The 22955-nt window shown below is 40.0% G+C and overlaps 1 protein-coding gene across 1 annotated transcript in view; it reads right to left on the bottom strand.

Moving 5' to 3' along the window:
• Kcnh8 (potassium voltage-gated channel subfamily H member 8) overlaps window positions 1-22955 on the bottom strand; it is a 582230-nt gene that overhangs the window by 141281 nt on the left and 417994 nt on the right. The window contains exons 4-5 of the mRNA XM_032900823.1: window positions 16896-17023; window positions 11078-11318 (exon numbers count right to left, since the gene is read on the bottom strand). Of these exons, the coding sequence (XP_032756714.1) occupies window positions 11078-11318; window positions 16896-17023 (369 nt within the window). The remainder of the gene's footprint in view (window positions 1-11077; window positions 11319-16895; window positions 17024-22955) is intronic.

The raw sequence follows: 22955 nt of genomic DNA, 5'->3' as shown, positions 1-22955 counted from the left end.
AAACCAACACCTAGGGATGCATCTCAGCAGAAGAGGATTTTTTTTAACATCAGCAAAGACTCCAAATTAGATTTTTAATTCTGAAGAAAAAGTTTGATTAAGAATACTGTTACTGAAGTGGAAGGCAGTATGCTAAGTCTACGTCCCGCACAGAAAGACCAACACCACAGATCTCAGCAAATGTGGAATCCACACGCTTGTCTCACAGGCATGGAGAAGTCAGCAAAGGATATAAGAGGGACATATAGTGCTTAGCAGAGATGGGGAGAACCATGACAGTCTAGTGGTAAGCATGAAAAGTGGAGAAATAAGTCCCATTTCATGATAAGATGACTGTCCACTAATGACAATGTATTGTATGTGTAGAATTTTAACGTCTTCCCCACACAGAAATGATATTTGAGGAAAGAGATATATTTATCCTGATTTGAACATTATATAATGTACACATAAACTGAAATATCACACAGTATCCCATAAATACATGTAATTTTATGTATCAAAAGATCCTTGGGAGTTTCTTTTAAAATGCTTTGGCAGCTTAATTAAAATATAAACTGAAAAAAAAAAGAATACTGTTACTGAGTATAATTTTGTTCACCGCAAAGAATGCTGGGAATGATATCAAAAGTTCATGGGTTAACTAATAGAAACTAAGGCAAATAAAATACTTTTGTGGACAAGCATGAACCACTTACATATTGGCCAAGAAAAATATTAATTGCTAAGTTTAGATCCATTAAAAAAACCCACTGCCTTGCAGTTTCATTTGGTTAAGGGGCCCACGAGGGCTGCAAACATTGCTAGCTCACGCACAATAACACTCCATCTTCCCATAGAAAGTTCTGGAAAGGTTAAGGAGGTAATACTTGAACAGTGTGTTTGAAAAATAAATACGCTGTTTGTAGAAGTGCTTAAATAGGCATTTTTAAGGTAATTTATTTGGCAGCTTTAAAGAAAAAAAGACAACTATGGAAGTAGTGTTTTTCTTTTTGATGTCCTTTTTCCTCCAGGAATCTTGACACAGACCCTTTCCTGTGTTGAAATAGAGCACTGTGTTACACTTCAATGGGAGTCTGACATGGTGAGATAGTTTTTCATCAAGGTTTTTTCCTGGTTTCAGAAGAAAATAGCTCTTTAGTAGCCAAGTGGTCATTGGTGCTGGCCAGGAATTAAAGCATAATAAGCACAATTCATTCATATATCAGCATTCAAGATGTACAATCTTGGAATATGTCACTGTTGATATTCTCAGAGTTGACTTATAAATAGCCACACTAAGGGTTTGGAGAGATGGCTCAGTGGTTAAGCATATTGACTGCTCTTCCAGAGGTCCCGAGTTCAACTCCCAGCAACCACATGATGGCTCACAACCATCTGTAATGGGATCTGATGCCTCTTCTGGTGTCTCTGAAGACAGCTATATATATATAAAATAAATATATAGATCACATATATAAAATAAATAAATAAATAAATAAATAAGTAAATAAATAAATAAAACTTTAATAAATAGCCACTCGAAGTCAAAAGTAAATGGTAGGCCTTGATTATGAACACCACTCTGAGTTGGTGAAAGGCTATTACTTAAGACAAGTTCACTCTGGAAGGACATATGTAATTCTGCAGAGGGTCTCTAAGGCCTGCTTAGGGTTGGAGAGTGCATACCGGAGAGTATGTGGATATAGGCCTTGTTACTCCACTGTCTGAACATTGGAGTAAAATAGGTAGTGAGACAGGCTAGGCTAACTCCATGACAAGTTTCAAATTGGCAGTTCAGGGGACTAGGTTTAAATCTCTGTTTACAAGAACTGGGCAACCCAGGCAAGCCCAGGCAAGCCCAGGCAAGCCCAGGCAAGCCCAGGCAAGTCAGTTGCTAAAAAACAAACAAACACCAAACAAAAAACAAAAACAAACAAACAACACCCCCACACCCCCACCCCCGTTTCAGGCAGCTAGTCAGAAACTGGCCTGCCATGGGAAGCCACCCCTTAGCAACAGTTTCTAGACTTCACCAGCAACACTTTTCAGGCCCCCACATCCCAGCAATAGTTCTAGAATGTCCCTAGAGATAGAGCCAATAGATTAAGATAGAAGTCACCAACTCCTCTCCAGAATTCCCCTAATGTGTTTCAAATCAGGACTGAAAGGTCACTGGAGTGTCTCCATCTTGTTGACAGGAGACCCCAGCATGCTGGACTTCTGCAGAAAAAAAAACTCTTTGCTTTTGCGTACTATTTGAGTCTGGGATATATTTCTTCAGCAGATCATGGTTACCCTTACATAAAAAAATGTAGGGAGTGTAGAAGGAGTGAATGGACTGAAGGACGGAAGAGGCCAGAGGCTCCCAAATGATAAAAGATAATTAATTTTAGGCAATCAATGTTCCTAACTATCCTGTTCTGTGATCCTCTTAATGGTGAAAGATCTCCAGGAGGCAATTGTGTTCCTGAAGACTGTGAAATGGTTTCACCTTGTTGCTCCTTAAACTCAAAATTCTCCCATTGATTCGAATGCGTGCTGAAGTCATTCAAGGTAAAACTGAATGTCTTTATTACCATGAATTTTTTCCTTTTTATTAGTGGGTTCTAAGTCATCATCATTAATGTTAGTTCTTTAACTAAAGGGAAAAGAATGTATGTATCTTTGTATATGTCAGTCAAATCACTGTATGCAATACAGTAACACTAGAATACTGTTATTGGGGTTATTGGATGCAAGACAGCCTCCCTGAGGTGCACCACATCCAAAGGAAGTTTGTCTGCACTTAGCCACGAGACAGTGGAACTTTAGGGACCTTGTTCTCTCTTTTCACAAAGAATACTGAGTAGATTCTGTATTAGTAAATGAGACCGCAGGTATACGGCGCCTGAAAATTGTGAGGTAGGAAATGCCCATTGTTCTCAGGCTCAGAGTTACCTGCTTTACTCAACATGCACAAATGAGCTCTAGTTCTTCTTTTTTCTTTTTTTGAAAATGCTGTTATTAAAAGGAACAGAAGATATGGGATTAATAACATCGATGAGTTCAGACAAGTAACTCCAAGAGGTACCACTTCTGGCATGCTGTTTTTAGCAGAAGGCACAAAGGACAAAGCAAATACAGAAAAAGTCCTGTGTTTTCCCTTTTTTTTCTATCAGTAAATCCTAAAATTCCTCATCAGAAGGTGCCTTTACCTTCCCTGTCTTAAGAACATTTTTTTAAACACTGAAAACAGAGTGGACACTGAAATGGAACTGCACATATTAAAATGTTTCTTATCCTCTACTATATCCACAGTACCTTTCCTAGACACATGACCAAAGTTACCGTCCTTGACCCAAGGCCCCTTTGTTGTCATTGCTTTATTACTATTTATTATTCTTTGTTTAAAATGGATGTGAGGCTGGGGGATACCTCTGTCACTATGCAGGCACAAGGACCTGAGCTATCACCCACATCTGAAGCTGCTCATGGTGGTGTGTGTTTGTTGATCCTAGTACTAGGGGCCAAGCAGGTCCTCCCTAGAGCTTTCTGGCCAGACGGTCTAAGCAGACAATAAAATCCAAGCTTAGGGAGATGCCATGTTTCAGACAATGAAATGAACGGCAACTGAAGACACCATTAGTGTTGACCTCTGGTCCGCATATCCACAGGCTGCACTGAGAGCTCTGCAAACACACATGAGAACATGCACACACAGGTAAAATAGGTAAAGAAATAAGCTTTGGGCCTATCCAAAAGGGCTCGTTTTGGCTCTTCCTTGTCTTTTCTGAGGACTCCTGTATATATAACCTAGAACAAAGCTTGCATGTGCCTTTCCTGTTCATCCAGTTTATGTTAATGCATGCATTTGTTAAAGTAGTGTTATTGACCACTAAACAGTGACCTTCCCAGTATAACAGCACCAGAAATCCACACGACCTTGTCAATTTTTGCAAATGAAAGCTTTCAGTTTCTAGTCTGGCTTGAAAGTCGTGAACCAGCTGTGCATAAACTGCTTCTTTCTGCTGTAGCAACAGATAGGTTTGTGTTACTTACACTCAGAAGGTTATAATAAAAATTAGGCTGTATAAAAAGCAGACTCTAAGAGAACAAAACATGGGATATTTTAAGTGAATAGAAATATTGGTTAATAAAAATATTAACAAAAATAAGAATAAAAGTAATCAGATACAGTAAATACAGGGATCTGAGTTCAAGGAAATACTGTTATGCTAAACTTGTTGAAATCTTTGTCATAAAGTTTTGTGATTAAATTGACATTAATATCATTGTCCTGATAGCTGAATTGAAAACACATTTCTAGCTGTTCCTTGTGCTTGTGTGATACACTGAGACTTCAGTGAATTAAAACTTATTCAATCACCATGAGAAGCAAATTTAACGTATGAGCAGGGGGAACAGTGTGCTTTTCAAGCAAGTAGAGATGCCTAGGTTGCACTAATGCTCAAGGGTACCACTGGGCAAAGATGCTCATGTTTAGTCCCGGACAGGAGGCTCTCACAATGTGCAACTGCCTTTCTCCCACCATATTAACTGCCTTAGTGAACTGTAGGATTTGTATTTTGTCACTTCTTCATCCCAGGTCTGGTGTTCATCTTGGACTGCTATCTCTACTTGAATTACCAACATGCCTCAATCTTTGTTACCAGGTACAACGAATCTGCTATTATGAATACTTAGTCATGCACTTTTTATTATCTGACCCCAAAAGAGGATCAAAAAATCTAGATTTACTTATTTTACGTTAGTGCAAGAATTTGACTCTTTCTATTCTTCAGTATAGTTATGCTACAAAGATTAAAATTTAAAATATTGAAGAAATACCACGAATGACTTATTTTACTCTGCTTCATATTATGATTAGAGGGTTGCAGTTTTTTTTTAAGGAAGACATTATATAATATATATTAAAAAAGCAGCACTTGGTGAGAAGCCATTGTTATGGACCACATATCATTTGAGGGAGGTGTGAAGAAGGGCTTAAGTGTAAAAAACACATTTTGTTCGACAGTCTTTGTCACATTCAACTAGTCCAACTTGATGACACAATGAGTAAGTCTCAGCAAAGCTTTAACATGTTTCTCCATATGCATCTGAAGGTGATTCTCCACTTACTCAAAGAGGTCTAAATGCTCGTTTCCAACCTCAGCAGATCTTTCTAGATTCTCTGTGTAACTTACAGCATTAATTTCTAACTTTTCCTTCTTCACCCCCCCCTTTTTCCCCCATTTTCCTTTCCCTTGTCCTGTGCAACTCAGATACAGTCTTGCCCTCTAGTCCAGGCTGATCTCAAAATCACAATTCCCCGAGTGAAGCCTCCTGAGTGTTGGGCATTACAGATCTATGACATAGCACTAGGCTTTCTCTTTTATTTGTTTCATTTTTGTCATTTTTAAAAACTTGAGTAGCAATTGTATAATTGAAATCTAAATTTAAAATTTTTAATTTTAATAATTTCTTTTTTTATTCAGCAGTATATTGCTCAGAATTAAGTACACTACACTAAGGTGAGCAATATATTTTGTCACTGTTCTAAACACCCTACCTCTTATGACACAAATAAGTGTACCGATTTTTGTAAGCATTTTTCAAAGAAACTTAGCCTGACGATGCCCTCACGTGACTTTTATATAAAGGCAGCATGCTGGAATGGGCCTGGCAGAGTCTGCTTGCATTATTTAATGACGAGTCCTGGAGATGTAAACAATGCACATACTAGAGATCCATCCTTCCTTCCTTCCTTCCTTCCTTCCTTCCTTCCTTCCTTCCTTCCTTCTTTCTTTCTTTCTTTCTTTCTTTCTTTCTTTCTTTCTTTCTTTCTTTCTTTCTCTCTTTCTTTTTTTCTTTCCTATTTAGCCCACACTGGCCTGGAACTCACCATGTGAAACAGGCTTGCCTGGAATTCAAATCCACAGAGATCTACCTGCCTTTCCTCCTAAGGGTTGAGATTAAAGAAGTGCACAGCCATTTTCAACTCTCACTTTTCTTTTTAACTTAATAGAATTGCATGGAAGGACCCGTGAGATGACTTTGTGGGTGCCTGCTGCCATTCCCGATGCCCTAAGGTTGATTCCCAGGACTCTACAGATGCCCACATCTTATCGTGTGACCAAGTGTGCAGTACTATGCCTAGTTCATTTCACATTTGTTTACTCTGTGCACACAAAACTCATTCACATCCCTTGGTTCCCATTTTCTGAGTGGTTTATTTGTGCTCTCTAACTAGCATATTTTAAAAATTCACTTTACTATTGCATTTTTAATGGACCCCATTAAATGTTTTATCTTTTAATAAAATCACTCCTATATCTGACTTCCTGCTTTTCTTTCACCATTCCTCCTTTTTTTTATATTCATTTTTCTTTGGATTCATTGTACTTAATATTTTTTCTTCCTTGTTTTAGAATTATTACCCTGATGATAATATTCCAATTTTATTTTTTATAAAGCTACCTAATTTTTTAAACACACACAATTCATCCTAGACTTTTCTAACAGCACTCCGCAGGTTCCAGTTTCCTGCACATACTACGAGTGTTCCAAAATGTGCCATATTGCTTATACTGCCTGGGTTCCTTTCATCTGCCCACCATGGTTTAAAACATTATCTTATAGCCACTTAAAAACACATAAAATACACCAGTGCTTAATTAAGGTCACTTGCATTATTATCAGCATCTCCACTGTAACTTGATTTCATTTTTTGTTCCACCTGAACAATGTAATTTTTTTCATCTGGTTAATTTAATTAACTTCTTCATTCTGTTTTCATTATAAGCTTTCTTGGATTTGCTTCTTTCTTTTGGATTATTTCTGTTTCTGGTAAAAACAAATAACTCCCAACCATGCTAAACACACATAAACACACAAACACAGCACACACACACACACACACACACACACACACACACACACACACACAGAGGTGGGGAGAGGGAGAGAGAGAGAGAGAGAGAGAGAGAGAGAGAGAGAGAGAGAGAGAACTCCCCATCATTGTTCACAATTACACTCATATAACTCCCTACTACCCTTGACACACACACATTTAAAGAGTCCTTCTAATGAGAACCTGTGAGTGACAAAATTGTGTGTTCCTCTCCTGGAAGGAGATAAAGTGAAGGAGAGGAATGGAAAGAAAGGAAGATGGAAAAGAGACAAAGAAAAGATAGGGGAAGGGGGACTGAGGGAAGGAGGAGGGGGTGGGAGGACAGAGGGAGAAGAAGCTCACTTTTTCTAGTAAGTCAGTTATCACTCATCACCTTCCCTCTCCTACTAAGTGGAAGTCAGCCATGAAGGCTTAGGCTTAGGCATGGTGGTGCACGTCTTTAATTCCAGGAGACAGAGGCAAGCAGATCTCCAAGTGCGAGGCCAGCCTAGGACATAGAAAGCTCCAAGTAAAGAAAGCTTGGGTCTGAGTGTGGTGGTGTGCACCTTTAGTTCGGGCTATACCTTCAGCTGGAGGTCTACACAAGGACAATGGAAGAAGAAAGTCTTCCTCCTCCTCACCCGTTCGCACTAACTTGAAAGCACACCTGTTGGAATTTACTTCTTCAGGATTCCCGCTTACACAGAAGAGCAGCTAAAACACCCAGCCTTGTGAGACTGAGCGACTACTAGATTTTCGGACTTCTCATTCTCAGCTGCCCATTGTTGGGTTAGTTTGACTGCAGGCTGTAAACCATTCCAATAATTTCCCTTCACATATAGAGACAGTCTATAAGTTCTAGGATTCTAGAGCACCCCGACTAATACAGGCTCTTTGGAATCTTTAGGCTGGCTGTGGAGGAGACGCCTGCTGAGCCTGTTTGTATGAAACAATCGGTAATGTTCAAAGTATGGCTGGATTCAAAGGTTTGGAAATAAAATCGCCATTGTATGAAAACCATCGTTTTTTTAAAAGGGCTACTGATTCAAATGCTATGGAAATTAAAATAAGCGACTGAGAAGCAATTTGTTAATTGAATGCAGTATTTCTTCATAGTAAGGTAGCAAGCCACAGAAATAAGTAACAGCAGGGTCAGGTCTCCAGGGCCACAGCAGGTGGTCTGAGAGGTTTAGTCAATGAGTCTGTCTGAAAAGCTCCGCCCCTCTTTGTTCCTTTCTGCATAACAATGGTTGGGAAAGGAGGGACTGAAGGTCCAACTCCCGAGATCCTCCTTCCACAAAGACAGGAATTTACAGTGAGCCTGTGCACTGTGAGTTAATGTGACTTACACAATAAGAGGGTAGCTAGAAGTTATAAGTTGCCTTGACTAACTCCATAGTCAGATACTTTTTTTTTTGGCGAATTCCCTTGGCAAAGGCATTTTTCAGACATGCCAAAGAATATAGTAGATGGTCTGAAGAGGATGAGTTCTGAAGTAAAGTAATCCAGCCAGATGATTGTGAGTCAAAGTGAAATAGATTTCTGTGCATAGGATTTCTGTGAGGATTTACAGTGCTGAATGTTGTTATGAATCCCCTAAAGAATCCTCTCAGCTCCCATCTTTAATTTTGACTAGGAAACTTCTCTGCATGCGACATTTAATTATTCCCCATTTGACAAGTACATATGTAATCTAACCCTGGAGCTAGTGCAAATAACAAAACATTTAAAAAGAAAATCATCTTCCAGACACAATGAAACCTGTCTTTCCCCAAACCCTCTGTAATGGACCCAGATGGACTGAAGCACAGTTCAGCTGTGAGGTTTGCAAGCCTCTGGGGTGAATCTCCAGTTCCATAGAAACAAAAATTTAGAGAGAAATGGTAAATTTTAAGTAAGCATGGTCCATCATACCACACAATATAATAAAAGCTAAGTAACACAGAGTCCTGGGTACTGGGAAAATGCCGTACTATAAATAGAATACATTTACATTCATGGTGTTATCTTGTGTTATCATTGTTTGGCGTTGGATATAATGTTTCAGTGTGTAACCCCTTCAGGCCTTGAATTGGTGGGTGCTGCCACTACCTGCTCTTACTCCAAGCCTTGTAGCTCACTTACAGTTCATCAGTTTTCATCACCGTTGTGAAAAGATGCACATAATCAAAGTTGGGGTAAACATTACCAGGAGAAATCGTACTCTACACCGTTCTTCAAACGCATTGGAAGCGCACATGAACTTAAACCCATTTAAAGGAACAGGGTGGCAACAGTAGAGGACTGCAAGCAAATTCCTATTGCCTGTGAAATTAAGTCAGTCAAGGAGGGATTCCGGGAAGGGCCTCATCTTGCTGGCAGAGTCATGTCTCCACCCGTAAGGCAATCAATGGACAAACACAACTGGGTAAAAATAGCAGGAGCTTAGTGGGGGTAGGCGCTGGCTCAACTTGCTGCCTGAGCAATGGAAATTACAGTAAGAGAGGATCCAGAAGATGAGAGGGAAGCATCAGAAGAAGAAACCAGACTCTGTCAGTCTTCCCCAGGAATGCATACCCCATACAAATAAACCTTCCCCAGAGTGTGAATCCTCATGGGTAAATAGGTCATCCTCTGCCTGAGAGGGCAAAGTGCCAACATAGATCCCTTATGCATGAGTTTTCAAATACCAAATACCAGGAAGCCATGGTGAAGAAAATTCAGGAACCAGCCTTGCTTCAGTGAAGGAGCGGTAACTATCAATGTAAAAAGGTGATGATGCATGTTCAACAGACACTTCGACCTGGTTCTTGCTAAGACCTTGTAAACTAGGCTCAGACATGGAATAAAGACAAGACTCTTTCAGAACATTAACCTGGATATTGAGAATAGTTTTAGGATGATGACATCATAGCTTGTCATGGCATCATAAGAGGAAAAAGCAGGAGATGAAACCAAATGGATTGGCAAATAGTCCCGCTCAGTTTGTCCATAACTTCATTGATGCAGGCTGTCATGACGAAACCTGCTGTTCCGTCACGATCAAGCAGGTCACATCATGCTTTTAACTTTCTCATAGTGAATGTATTTAATTGAAAGAATGAAGTTGATTTTGTAGCTTTACTCAGTTACCCAACTAGACACTGTTGCCACCTAGTGGTCTAACACACCATAGCGACCACATTGGGGGTGACAGCTGGGGTCCTAACAGGCAGGGCTCATGGGGTAGGATTCAGGGGGAGAGCAGGCACACATGTCTAGAGCAAACACATACATTCGGTCACAGACCTCACTCCCACACCAGTCATAGATCCGCTCTAACACACACTTACAGAACCACTCTGGCCCCAGAGTAATAAGAGCTTCACTGAGCAAACAAGTTACCACCATTGAAAAAGGGGTTTGGTCTACTTCACTTCTTCTTTTTTAAAAAAGGCCAATCATGCCTTGATTTAGTTACTTGCTTAAGATATTTCCCTAACATTTTTTCGTGTTGCTCTTTATTACAATCATCAGGTAAAGACTCAGTATTTGTAGACAATGGTGGCTAATTAAATAGCATGGAGGTAATCTGAAGTTATAGAAAACTAGAATTTGGTCTAGATGAAAAAACAAGGAACAGGCTTCGTTCTTAAAGAAATGAAGATTTAGCAGACAGGAAGAAAAGAAGAAGGAAAAAACGTCTACACAATAAAGATATGTGTTGTCTGTCATCTGAAATTCACAGGGTTCTAGAGATAAACATCCCTCGGGGTCCCCTTAGCTAGAATCAGATCCTGCCTCTCTCAGTTATTATAGTACCAATGCCCTATGCTTTCTTTGCCTCTCTAGGCAAGTCGTTTGCAGAGCCCCTTCTAAGCACCGTTAAAGAATCACTCCCAGGACATACTGGACCGCCGTCAGAATTCCACTCTACTGATGGACTTTTGCTAAACTTGTCTCTGACTTTGTGTAGTTAATATCTCTAAGGATGTCAGAATCCAACACAACAGACAAAAAGTCTTCCTTTGATCCATTTTCCAATAAAACGAGTGAGGAAAAATGGTTTAGGTGTTTCAGTGCAGGGACAGCAAGCCAACCAGAAGAAGCAAATTTCAGAAATTCAAGCATGTGACGCTCCAAAATTTGCATCAGAAGCTGAAAAACCTTCTTGCAAATAGACCTCTGCTTGAATTTTCCACAGAGAATTATGGAACCTGCTCACGTCCCACATGCAGATCTCTGCGATGAGACGCTGCGGGATCTTACCTATAATGAAAAGAATCTCCACGGCGATGTCACTGACAGTTGTGCTCCGAGTTGTGGACAGATCCTCATTGCCAATGAAGCACACGTTGTAAGGGACCGTCACGGCAACATAAAACGTTGCCAGCAAAATGAGCCAGTCCCAGCCAGCTTTAAAAGTGCTGAAATGCAGCAGGATGAACTTGGACTTTTTTGCATCGGAAACCTTATACTCTGGAAACGCCGGTTTATCTACAAACACGTTCTGTGGATAAAGACACAAGAGAAGGGATAAAGAAGTTTGCAGTTAGAAATGGAGACTGAAGAGCTCTAAATGTACACTTGAGGAGCCTGGACTAGCCACGCATTCAACATCAAGTACCGTACAAGTGATCTCTACAATGTGACATGAATCTACTGCCCTGTGCTACTCAACTGTGCTGCAGTCAACCTCAGGGTTCTCTGTGATGCTAGTCCCAAAAGATTCCAAGTGAGGTGAAAATCTTGTCACATAGGGAAATTGCAGGCCACTGTAATACCATAACCTGTCTGTGATGCTACTGTACAGGTACTTACTGAATTTTAGTCATGTACACAAATACCATAGATAATTATGATAATTATGTCTAGTATATAATATTGATGATAGTAATAAACAATGGTTACTGGTTTATATGTTTATAATTTGCACATCTTACTATTATTTCAGAGAGTATTCCTATATATCTAAAAAGCTTACTGTTAGCATTTAGTATTATGCAGCTACAGACACATAAATCTTCTGGTGAATTCACTGCTGACTGGTACATTGAGTGAGTGACCAGAAAACCTATTGGTTTGTACACATAAACATAGATGCTCAAGGAGGTCAAAAGAGTGTGTTGGATGGCTTGAAAATGGAGGATACCTAACATGGGTAATGACGAAGCTCAGTTCCTCTGTAGGAACAGTATGTGCTCTGAGTCATAGTAACCTCTGAGCCATCTCCAGTCTAGACCTGCACTATTTATTAGCATTGTCGCTATAGGGTTCCTATGACAAAGAAACTACCCTAATAGCAAACTTACAATGTCTCCTGCTTGTTACTAGACTAAAACTAAACAGTGATCTTTGTTATATAGACAGTATCGGGCAGATTGTGTGTGTGTGTGTGTGTGTGTGTGTGTGTGTGTGTGTGTGTGTGTGTTGGGGGGGATCTAGACTTTGGTCATTAAAAACACTATTATCTCAAATGTTATTGAAAAGCATGCAGTTGCATGTATAATCCTATACATAGTATAACAACAAGGGCATGCTCGTATGCTCATTAGTGTGCACAGTCTGTGCATGGTGGCTTTACCTAAAGAGCTCTGACCTGGGACTCCGCTGATGTCAGCAAAGATAGCCTCCCTCCCCTCAGAAAGTATAGAGACAACCAACATTCTCCTGAAAACAGTTGCTTTCTTTCCTCAAAATACACTTGGTGGTCCATGCATTTGTGCACTGTGGGTGTCGATGTTTCTAATTGGAACCCAAACTTCATTATTTTGATTAATGTGCACATATTCTGAAATAGAGCCACCATTAAGGAGAGAAGCAGTTGCTCAGGGGTTATTATTCAAGTCATGGAGGAGGAAGACAACATTCACCACACAGCTGATTAAACAGAGACTAGCTAGAGTTACTGGTGGCTGACGAAGCGTTTTGTTTTGAAAGCAGTCCAAATAGATGAACAATTCCCTTGTTGCTATGAGACAAAAGAAGGCTCGACAATAACGTGTGTGGAAATTCCACAAGCCTGTGACCAGTATGAGTGCTTATAGACTTTGTTTTGACCTCAAATAATGAGAAATCAAGAAAGGTAATGAGAACTTGGATTTGAAATTTAACAGGAGAACGTTCTGGATACATAGTGCTTGTAGGTCACAGTGTAGTCTTCATGTCTCAGTCACCGAGAGGAAGGCAGAGAAATATCGTGTGTTCAGGCAGGCCCAGGAAGGATTCCTGGGATGCACTTGGAACTGTTAGTTCTGCCTCTTGTCTAAAGGGAGGGCTTCCCAATATGAATCTATTTTCTGCTATGAAGTCTACTTAGTCCCACAAGCATGTCATACTGGTGCACCACAGTGGGCCACTGCTTCACTTCCAGATGGTTGGTTAGTACCACTACATTGTTTCTTCAAACTGCCTATTTGGTATCTGAAGGACAAGTTCCCAAGTGGGATTTTGCCATAAAACTGAGGTAATGAATTACTTTTTATGTTTGTCGGGTATGTTTTGGGGGAAGGGTCTAAAGCATGAGCAGAGAAGAGAGAATCCAGGTCCAGAAATACTCATCTTCTCAGGGTCGATTAGGTACATTGATGTTATCATGGCAGTTAAATTATTTTTAAGGTTTATTTATTTTGTTTTATGTGTATGAATGTCTTTATCTGCATGAATGCCTGGGTACTACATGCATATCTGGTGCTTGCAGAGGCCATAAGGAGGTACCAAATTTCCTCCAAAAGGAGTTATAGGCAGCTGTGTGGATGCAGGGAACCAAACCAGGTCCTTTTCAAAACAAACAATTAATTTTTCTTAATTAATTGACGAGCTACTTTTCTAGCGCTGTCCATGATTGACTGAATTATAACTTTATCCCTAAGCATTTACAATCAGGAACTCTTGAGGCTTACCAGAAGCACTTTATGTTTCTGTCCAAAAGGGTACTGCCTTTATCATTCTGTTACCGTCTCAGAATATACCTATCGGGCACTTCCGGTAAGCTGTTTGATTCATCTCACACTGATTCCATTAAACTCTGATATCAGAGCAACAATAAACAATTTAAATGTGAGCTGTGTGTTGTCATTGTCATAGACTATTTCAAGTGTGTACCTTAAACTTATGGTTACATTGTTGTTATTACAGCATGGTATTTAAAAATTATACTTAGAATGCAATATAGCAGGCTTAGCTTTTGAAGTGACAATAATTCAATCCTACACACATCAGTACACAGTTTGTAATTATACAAAAAGACTTTAGTACGCCAACCAGAGTCTTTAACAAAATTCTCTTGAATCAAGCAAATTCTTACAACCACAAAAATATGCATGTGCATAAAAGTGTGCAAAAGACGGAAACTGGAGAAGTGTCACAGTATTTATAACACCTAAACATGTGAAGCTTGTCCATAGAATAATACAATGTTTAATAAAATAATAATAGATCTCAAGCACCTGTCACTTATCAATTTTGAGGGTCATGCTTTAGGACCAATAATGCTTTAGTCTATTAATTTGCATCTGGTGAACTATCCAAATACATTTGTTAACTCCAAAACCTAATTAAGATTTTTTCCTAAAATATTTGGCAATGTTTGTTTGAAGCTCACCTCTGAATGCATGAAGAGGGTAGGAAAATGTCCCTACACTGGGCATACCTGACACAGAGCCTGTCTTTGATGATGGTACTGATGAGGGAGGCTTCTTGCTGGTGAGATTTAGGCATGGTTAACATCCCTCTCAGACTCTCTCCTCTGTCATGTATAAGGAACACCAGACTTGGGTCAAGACAACCTGTGACAAAGTTCTCAGCACAAAGATATATTTGTCCTAGAGGGACAGAGGGAGGAAGATGCAGATAGGGAAGATGATGAAGGAGAGGGGAGAAAAGAGGCAAAAAAGAGGGAAAGGGGGTATTTATTCTTGGGGACAAAGGACTGACTCTGGATAGGGAGGAAAAAGACATGGGCCATTGGTAAAAGGCAGTTTACAAAGGGGAGATGAAGTTTTTAATTTTAACTGGTCGTATTAATTAGGTGAACCAAAGGGGGCTTTGGATGGCTAAACTTCAAGAGCTAGATAGCTGGACCGTGGGAGTCGGTGTCCAGAGGAGGAAGTAGCCATACAATGGAATAGACTTTGCAGGGAGCTTTAGGAATGTAATCTAACAGTTTAGCAAGTCAGAGGGAATGGGAGAGAAGGGCAAGGCCGGCCAGCACCATGTTTTCCACAGTCAGGCTGGCTAGAGTCCCTTCCACATTGATATCTGCTGGATAGACTTCTCATTTCACAGAATAAGCAACTAAAAATGAAAAGGAATCAAAGTCTTTTTCTTGCAACTTCCAGGCAAACCTAGCACCTAAGTTAAAGGTATTTCATGCCCTCAAACTCAGACACAAGGCTAAACAGTTCTGTTGCCTGTGATGGCAGGATAGGATTATCCCTGGGGAAAAGCTGTTCAAGAATAAGATAGTGATTTGAGAAAGAACGTTAAGGCCCAAGTCCCTCAGCTGATTCTTCTGCTTTGGAGAGTTTTAATAAGTTGGAGTTTTCCCCGTGGTTAAGATGGAGCTAATGGAACACCCTTGGTACTGGCGTGCAGTGAGTCCCGAATTAATAGAATGTAAGGAAGGAAAAGCTAGATTGCTAGTGTGATAAAGTGTTGGTGATTTTGTGTGTATGTGCGTATCAGTTATTGCTGCTGAATTCCCCTAAGAGCGTTTTGTCTGTAAGTGCAGGCCCTAGAGCGTTTTGTCTGTAAGTGCAGGATCTTTTCTTTCCTTCCCCCTCTCTTCCTGATGTCTGCTCATTAGCTGCTCTCTTTCCTGCCGGAAAGGGCACAGTGACTGAGGCCAGTGCAAACCACATCTGGCTTCTGTAGTTAGGGCCCCTGTGGCCTCATCGGCTCTGAACTGACTAGGCATTCTTAGTACTACCCTCCCCTCTGAAGTGTATAATTCTAAAATGAACAACAGCAATTAAGTAAGTCACTAAGGAGTGGGAGGTACAAGTTTTTTAAAACAGACTTTTTTAAGTCATACTTTATAGTTTGTTTATCTAGAGGGAGAAACAGCAAGGCTCAACCACTGTAGTTTAAACTCACTGAGACTTGCATTTTATCTCAGCCAAATGCTGCTCAACTGAGGCAAGAAGTGGTGTGGGCTTTCAGCATAACCAAACCTCTGCATATAGGTCACACACACACACACATACACACACACATACATGCACACATTCATGCACACTCACGCACACAAACATAAAACTGTCATAGTAAGTTAGGACGAAAGACCAAACTACCACCCTCCACCAACGGTGTTCAACTCTCCACAGGAGTGAGTGTCAGAGCCTTCAAAGCCTGATGAATAATCTCAGGAGCTTGAGTGGGCTGGAATATCGACTGGGAACTCCAGGAGCTACAATAGAGTCAAACCCCATGTTCAAGTAGCTTCCCACACCCTAGGTTTAAACTCCTTTCTTTGTTCCCTATGAACACAGATATTGATATTTTGCAGACCAGAAGGAAGGCTTGTTTCATCAAGGCATTGGGTCTAAGAAAAGGTCACCATAGTGCTGAGTCTGTTAAAGAGGGTTGGGACGAACCTTAGTCATCCTTAGTAAGCCATAGTAAGGAGCCCTTACTGTAATTCACTAAAAGTAAAACTTTTCATATAACCTAATCAGGGTAGCTTGCGATTTCTAATGAAATGCTGCAGTGTCTGACAGTTCCAACCGTTTTGTATAGAACATAACATTTTAAATGATTACTTTTATTGGCTCATGGTTCCCCTGAGTAAAGGTACTAAAGGGAATGGGAACAAGTGTAATATTGACACTTAAATTAAATTTAAAAAGTTGTAATTAACTGACAGAAACTGTGAACAGGACCTACGACACCGTCTTGTTTCTCGAAATATAGAGTCTGTCTGCCGTGGCCCTCCCCAGCACAATGGTACACTCACCACAGCAACACTGTAGTCTCTGTGCTAAAGCTAAGAAATTCAATAAAGGAGTAGTGGGAACCATTCTTTGGTGGAACAAGAGTTGCTCTCTAGGGAAAACTGGTGTCCACAGTGTATACACACAGCACCTACGTTATTTATTTTCAATTTGTTCTTTTCTCTTCTTTGCAGGTGCCCTGAGATGTGGTAAAGGACTGCTCGGCTCCGTCTGCGGGCTGAGTCGAAGTGGCTCCCTGCTCTTGATCTTCCCTTGGCTCTGTCTGGAGGAAAAGAAGACTCATAAGACACCAAAGAAGGCGAACATTTCAACTCAACGATGGCAAGTTCTCACAGGTCGAGTGGAAGAACATGCAATATTTTATGCCTTTTCAAGCACAATTACCTGCTGGCTTCTGATGACATTTAATTTACTTTCAGATCAACATAATTTACTTGTCTTTCATCATCATACTACCTGTATTGCTACTTAAACATCAAAGTGAAATATGCATGAGGACGGAAAGGTGGTGAGAAGTTCAGCAAGCCAGGTCTCTGCTCTCATACACTCACTGCAACTCTGCTTAACACTTAGAAAAGCTTATTTTTCCCTGGATAATTTCCAATGCAAATGTAAAAGTCACATTTGTAGTCATTTTGTGTCAGTAGGAACTTTATATAATAAAAGTGTTTACACAGTTTTCTAGTTAGCCTTAACTGTCAACTTAACACAGCCTTGTAAATTTTACTATCTCTCCATTGTGAAGTTAAAAACAAAACTAGTTCCTTGAGAAGTCATATGGCATATTTTGATCACATTTATCCCCAACTCATCCCCTTAATTCCTGTAATTTGTCTCTATCTCCCTAAGCTCCCTAATTTCATGTTTTCTTTCATTTGTTTTATTTAATAAACTAATGACTTGAATTGTGGTGTCTGTTGTATTAAGGGTTTAATCTCAATCAGGGGCTTCTACTCCACATTTGAACATTCAGTTCCCAGATAAAAGACACACAACTTTCATAGTTATAATAAGTCTTTAACACGATTAGAGCTGGGCAGATATCTACCCTCTAAGTTATTAAAATCTACTTCTCCATCAATAACCCTAAGTTATAACTTCCCATGTTCCATCTGAGCAGGTTTTACATCCAAATGACAAGCCCACACTGTCATGTTTAAGATTCCTACCCCATGCCTTCCTGTCCTCTCTCTATCTTCTCTCCCTTCTCTGGCACCAATCCTGGAAATAAACAACTCAGCCTATCTCTCTTCTGTCCAGCTATAGGTTGACAGCATTTTAATTTAACCAATAGTTTTAAATTAAGGAGCAAGGTCATTTGGTACTTGTGGATTCCCTCATTGCTGGGAACAAGGCCTTGAAGGCCAGTATTTAGTATTATGATACACAGCAAAACACCAAACTTCAGCAGTTGTTCATATACTTCTGATCATGGGACCATCCACTGGAGTATAAGGAGCCATAAAGAAAACTGGATCTCCCTTCTCCGGGAACTAACAGCACCCACAGCTCCTCAACTGAGGGTGAAGGCTCATAAACTGCCACTTGGTCCATGTGAGAGTGTTAGTTGGCTTGACCTGTGAAGGCTTCATGCCGACAGCCAGAGTTTCTGGGAGACTGTGGCTGCAGTGGTCCTGTTACACCCAAAGACACTATTTTACCCCGGTCCTTCTTGGCTTCCATTTCTTACAACCTTCAGTCCCTCCTCCTTAATTTCTGTCCCCACTTCATTGATGGCCCCTTAATCTTAGGAGTGGTTATGATATCTGAAAGCTACTTATATGTATTCTTTGAAATTTGAGAAATTGTGAGTTTCTGCATTGAACACTGTCCAGTGAACAAAGGAATTTCTCTGGTGAGGTATGAGAGATGCACTAATATATATTAATCAAGAAATAAATAAATCAAGAAATTTATTTAAAGAGGTAAGAACTTTGAGGACAGTTTAATATTGTGTCTTCAATGGGACAAAATAACAGTACTAGGTTCACTCCTGGGGACCCAAAACTTCCCAACCATGTGTCCTTGAATAATTTTCAATATTAGGCATGTGTTTCATTCTCAGAAGCAGGTTTAAGTCCAATAAGAAAGTGCTTGGTTCACCGATAGCATTCATGTCTCTCTTGCTCCCATGGCTATATCTTGCCACCCTGGTTGTTATTGTAGTTCACAGGGTTCACAGTTGTGTGACATTATTGATGACTTGTGCCCTGCAGAAGCTTGCATAGCATACTAGGCAACAGGGAGGAAGCTTCATGGAGAGTATCAGCTTGGTTTCTTCAATTTCTTCATGTTCAAACAAATAGCCATTTCTTATCATATTGATGGCTGGTATTTTACTACCTGATTTTATTTTTTTATGTAGTTAAATTTTTAAATTCTTATGTTATCAGACTTATCAATTTGTTTGGTTTTGGTGCAAGAAATTATGTTTTGAGGAGCCAAAATATTTTCACAAAAATTACTTCTAAAAATCTATGAACCTTTCATCTGATGTTTATCTTTTTGTTCAAGAACTTGAATTTAAAAAAAAAAAAACCAGGGGTTGGGGATTTAGCTCAGTGGTAGAGCGCTTGCCTAGCAAGCACAAGGCCCTGGGTTCAGTCCCCAGCTCCGAAAAAAAGAAAAGAAAAAAAAACCAACAATATGTACTACATTACTATAGATTCAAATACCAACCAGAAGAATAAAACCCACAAAAGAGAAAACCCTGAATTATTTATTAAAATTGTTAACTTCAGATCAGTTCTTCATATATTAACATGCATTATACATGCCCCATTTAATATTGTTAGTAAGAGTAGCTTAAGTATAATGCAATGTACAAACACCCTTAGTTTTTGGACAGTGTTAACAGGAATTTGGCAAGACCAGCAGGTTTCTTATTTAATGTTAGTTGGTTTCAAAACGCCAAACATACTTATAATGCTATTAAGAAATCAACTAGAGTTTACACTTATGAGAGTCAGTTAGCCAGTTCCCTTCTTATGAACAAATCTAATTAATAGATGAGATTTTCCAAGTCAAACATCAGTAATTCCATTACTGAAAGAAAGGCCTTCAAAGGAGAATGTTGAAGAAACATGTTTGTCTTGTCTTGGCTGTACATGGAAGCAAAATATATCCCCTAAAATCTGTCATTACAGCTGAAACCTTCATCCGAGATTGTTTGGGGAAACCACTTCATTTACAGGACTTAGAATCTCCCTGCCGAAGATGGTTCTGACTTTTGGTTCCTGACCAAAGAAACAAGTAAAATTCAAAATTACAATAATTTACAATAACCATCCCTGACCTCAACCAGTATTACAGAGCAATAGTGATAAAAATTGTATGGTATTGGTACAAAGACAGACAGGTAGATCAATGAAATAGAACTGAAGACTCAGAAATTAACCCACATACCTATGGTCACTTGATCTTTGACAAAGGAGCTAAAAGCATCCAGTGGAAAAAAGCATTTTCAATAAACGGTGCCAGTTCAACTAGAGGTCAGCATGTAGAAGAATACAAACTGGCCCATTCTTATCACCCTATACAAAGCTTAAGTCCAAGTGGATCAAGGACCTCCACATAAAACCGGATACACTCAAACTAATAGGAAAAAAAAAAAAACTGGGGAAAAGCCTCGAACACATGGGCACTTGGGAAAATTTCCTGAACAAAACACTAGTGGATTATGCTTTAAGATCAAGAATCAACAAATGGGACCTTGTTAAATTTCTGTAAGGCAAAGGACACTGTCATTAGGACAAAACAGCAACCAACAGATTGGGAAAAGATCTTTACCAATCCTACGTCTGATTGAGGGCTAATATCCAATATATACAAAGAACTCAAGTAGTTAGACTCCAAAGAGTCAAATAACCCTGATTACAAATGGGATACAGAGCTAAACAAAGAATCCTTAGCTGAGGAATATCAAATGGCTGAGAAGTACATAAGGAAATGCTCAACATCCTTAGTCATCAGGGAAATGCAAGTCAAAACAATGCTGGGATTCCATCTCATACCAATCAAAATGGCCAAGATAAAAAACTCAGGTGACAACAGATGCTTGTGAGGATGTAGAGAAAGAGGAACACTCCTCCACTGTTGGTGGGATTGCAAGCTGGTACAACCACTAGGGAAATCAGTCTCGAGGTTCCTCAGAAAATTGGACATTCCACTACTTGAGGATCCAGCTATACCACTCCTGGGCATAAACCTAAAGGATACTCCAACATACAGCAAAGACACATGCTCCACTATGTTCATAGCAGCCTTATTTATAATAGCCAGATGCTGGAAATAACCCAGATGCCCTTCAACAAAGGAATGGATATAGAAAATGTGGTACATCTACACAATGGAGTACAAACTCAGCTATCAAAAACAATGACTTCATGAAATTCATAGCAAATGGATGGAACTAGAAAATATCATCCTGAGTGAGGTAACTCAAGCACCAAAAAACACACATGGTATGTGCTCACTGATAAGTGGATATTAGCCCTAAAACTTGAATTACCTAAGATAAAATCCACATAGCACATGATGTTCAAGAAGAAGGATGATCAAAGTGCGAATCCTTCAGTCCTTCTTAAAAGTGGGGGACAAAAATATTCATAGGAGGGGATATGGAGACAAAATTTGGAGCAGAGACTGAAGGAATGGCCATTCAGAGCCTGTCCCACCTGGGGATCAAGCCAGCTACCAAACCCAGACAATATTGATGAAGCCAAGAAATGCATGCTGATAGGAGACTAATATAGCTGTCTGCTGAGAGGCTCAGCCAGAGCATAAGTACAGAGGGGAATGCTAGTACAAACCATTGAACTGAGAATGGGGTCCCTATTGGAGGAGTTAGAGAAAGGATTGAAGGAGCCGTAGGGGCTTGCAACCCCATAAGAACAACAGTACCAACCAACCAGAGTTCCCAGGGACTAAACCACCATCCAGAGAGTACACATGGACAGACCCATGGTTCCAGCTGCATATGTAGCAGAGAATGAATGGCCTTGTTGGGCACCAATGGGAGGACAAGTCCTTGGTTCTGTCAAGGCTAGTACTCCCAGTGTAGGGGATTGTCAGGGTGGGGAGGCAGGAAGGGGGTAGTTGGGGAGGGGGACACCCTTATATAAGAAGGGGAGGGGAATGCAATAGGGGGTTTGTGGATGCAAACTGGGAAAGGGAAAAACATTTGAAATGTAAATAAAAAGTATCCAATAAAAAATAATTGACAAAATGTTTTTCAAAGATATTTGTACCATATACATGTGAACATACCAGTAGACACACATGTGTATACTTGTACAAATAACTGCAAGGAACTCAAATGTCCATAAATAATTGTTATAACTTACTATCCAGGCACGAGAGAGTTTCATAGTGCCAAGTGACTGGACTTATGTGAATTAAGCATAAAATGAAAGAAATGATTCTTGTCTATTACTACGGAAATATGTCATGAACACAGATTTTAGAACACAAGGAATGGAACATCACAGACATCAGGAAAAGACTTTTTATTTATGTGGATTCAAAACTAAAATATAGTGTTTAATAAAATATAAGTGATATAAAATGATATGCTGCCACAATGACAGTAAGTGTCAAAGTGGCTGGGCAATGTCATCTCTAGGTGGCCTATTACACCCCTTAGTAAGACGGGTGTATGCTGCTTGGAAGAAATACTCTACAGTGCATATATTTTGCATTTTAATTTGAAGTCTTTTCCAACAAAGCCCACCAAGAATTGAATAGCCATTCAGCCACAGACTGAATGCAAACTGAGACAGTTTGGAGCAGAGAAAGCTCCCCGCGTCTCTGAGGATACAGAGGAAATCAGGAAATACAGGAAGTCACGAGGAGGAAGGTAAACGCCTGTAGGTCACCCGGGCTTTTGCAGCTTTGTTCGAATCTGAGGCTGGCACTTGGTTAGCGGTTTTTGTCTGGTGGTCAAGCAAGCCTTTCAGAGGTCGCCAAAGACCTTATTGGTTTAAGTATTAATAAGGCCCAGCTTTAGCTGGTCTACAGATACACACGGGCACAGACAATATTTGGCCCTTCTGTATTTCTTCATTAGGGCCTCCTTTTGAGTGCGTGATGTCTTCGATCTAGGAAGATGAGAGGAAGTAGATGGAAGCAGATGGCAGGTGCGTGAAGCCAGAGAGAGCACACTTCACTTTCACTTTCACTTACATCATCCTAGG

Source organism: Rattus rattus, chromosome 4 (genome assembly GCF_011064425.1).
Source record: "Rattus rattus isolate New Zealand chromosome 4, Rrattus_CSIRO_v1, whole genome shotgun sequence".
NCBI classification, from domain to species: domain Eukaryota; kingdom Metazoa; phylum Chordata; class Mammalia; order Rodentia; family Muridae; genus Rattus; species Rattus rattus.
The sequence above is the reverse complement of the archived record's forward strand: the minus strand, read 5'-3'. Positions and strand labels throughout refer to the sequence as shown.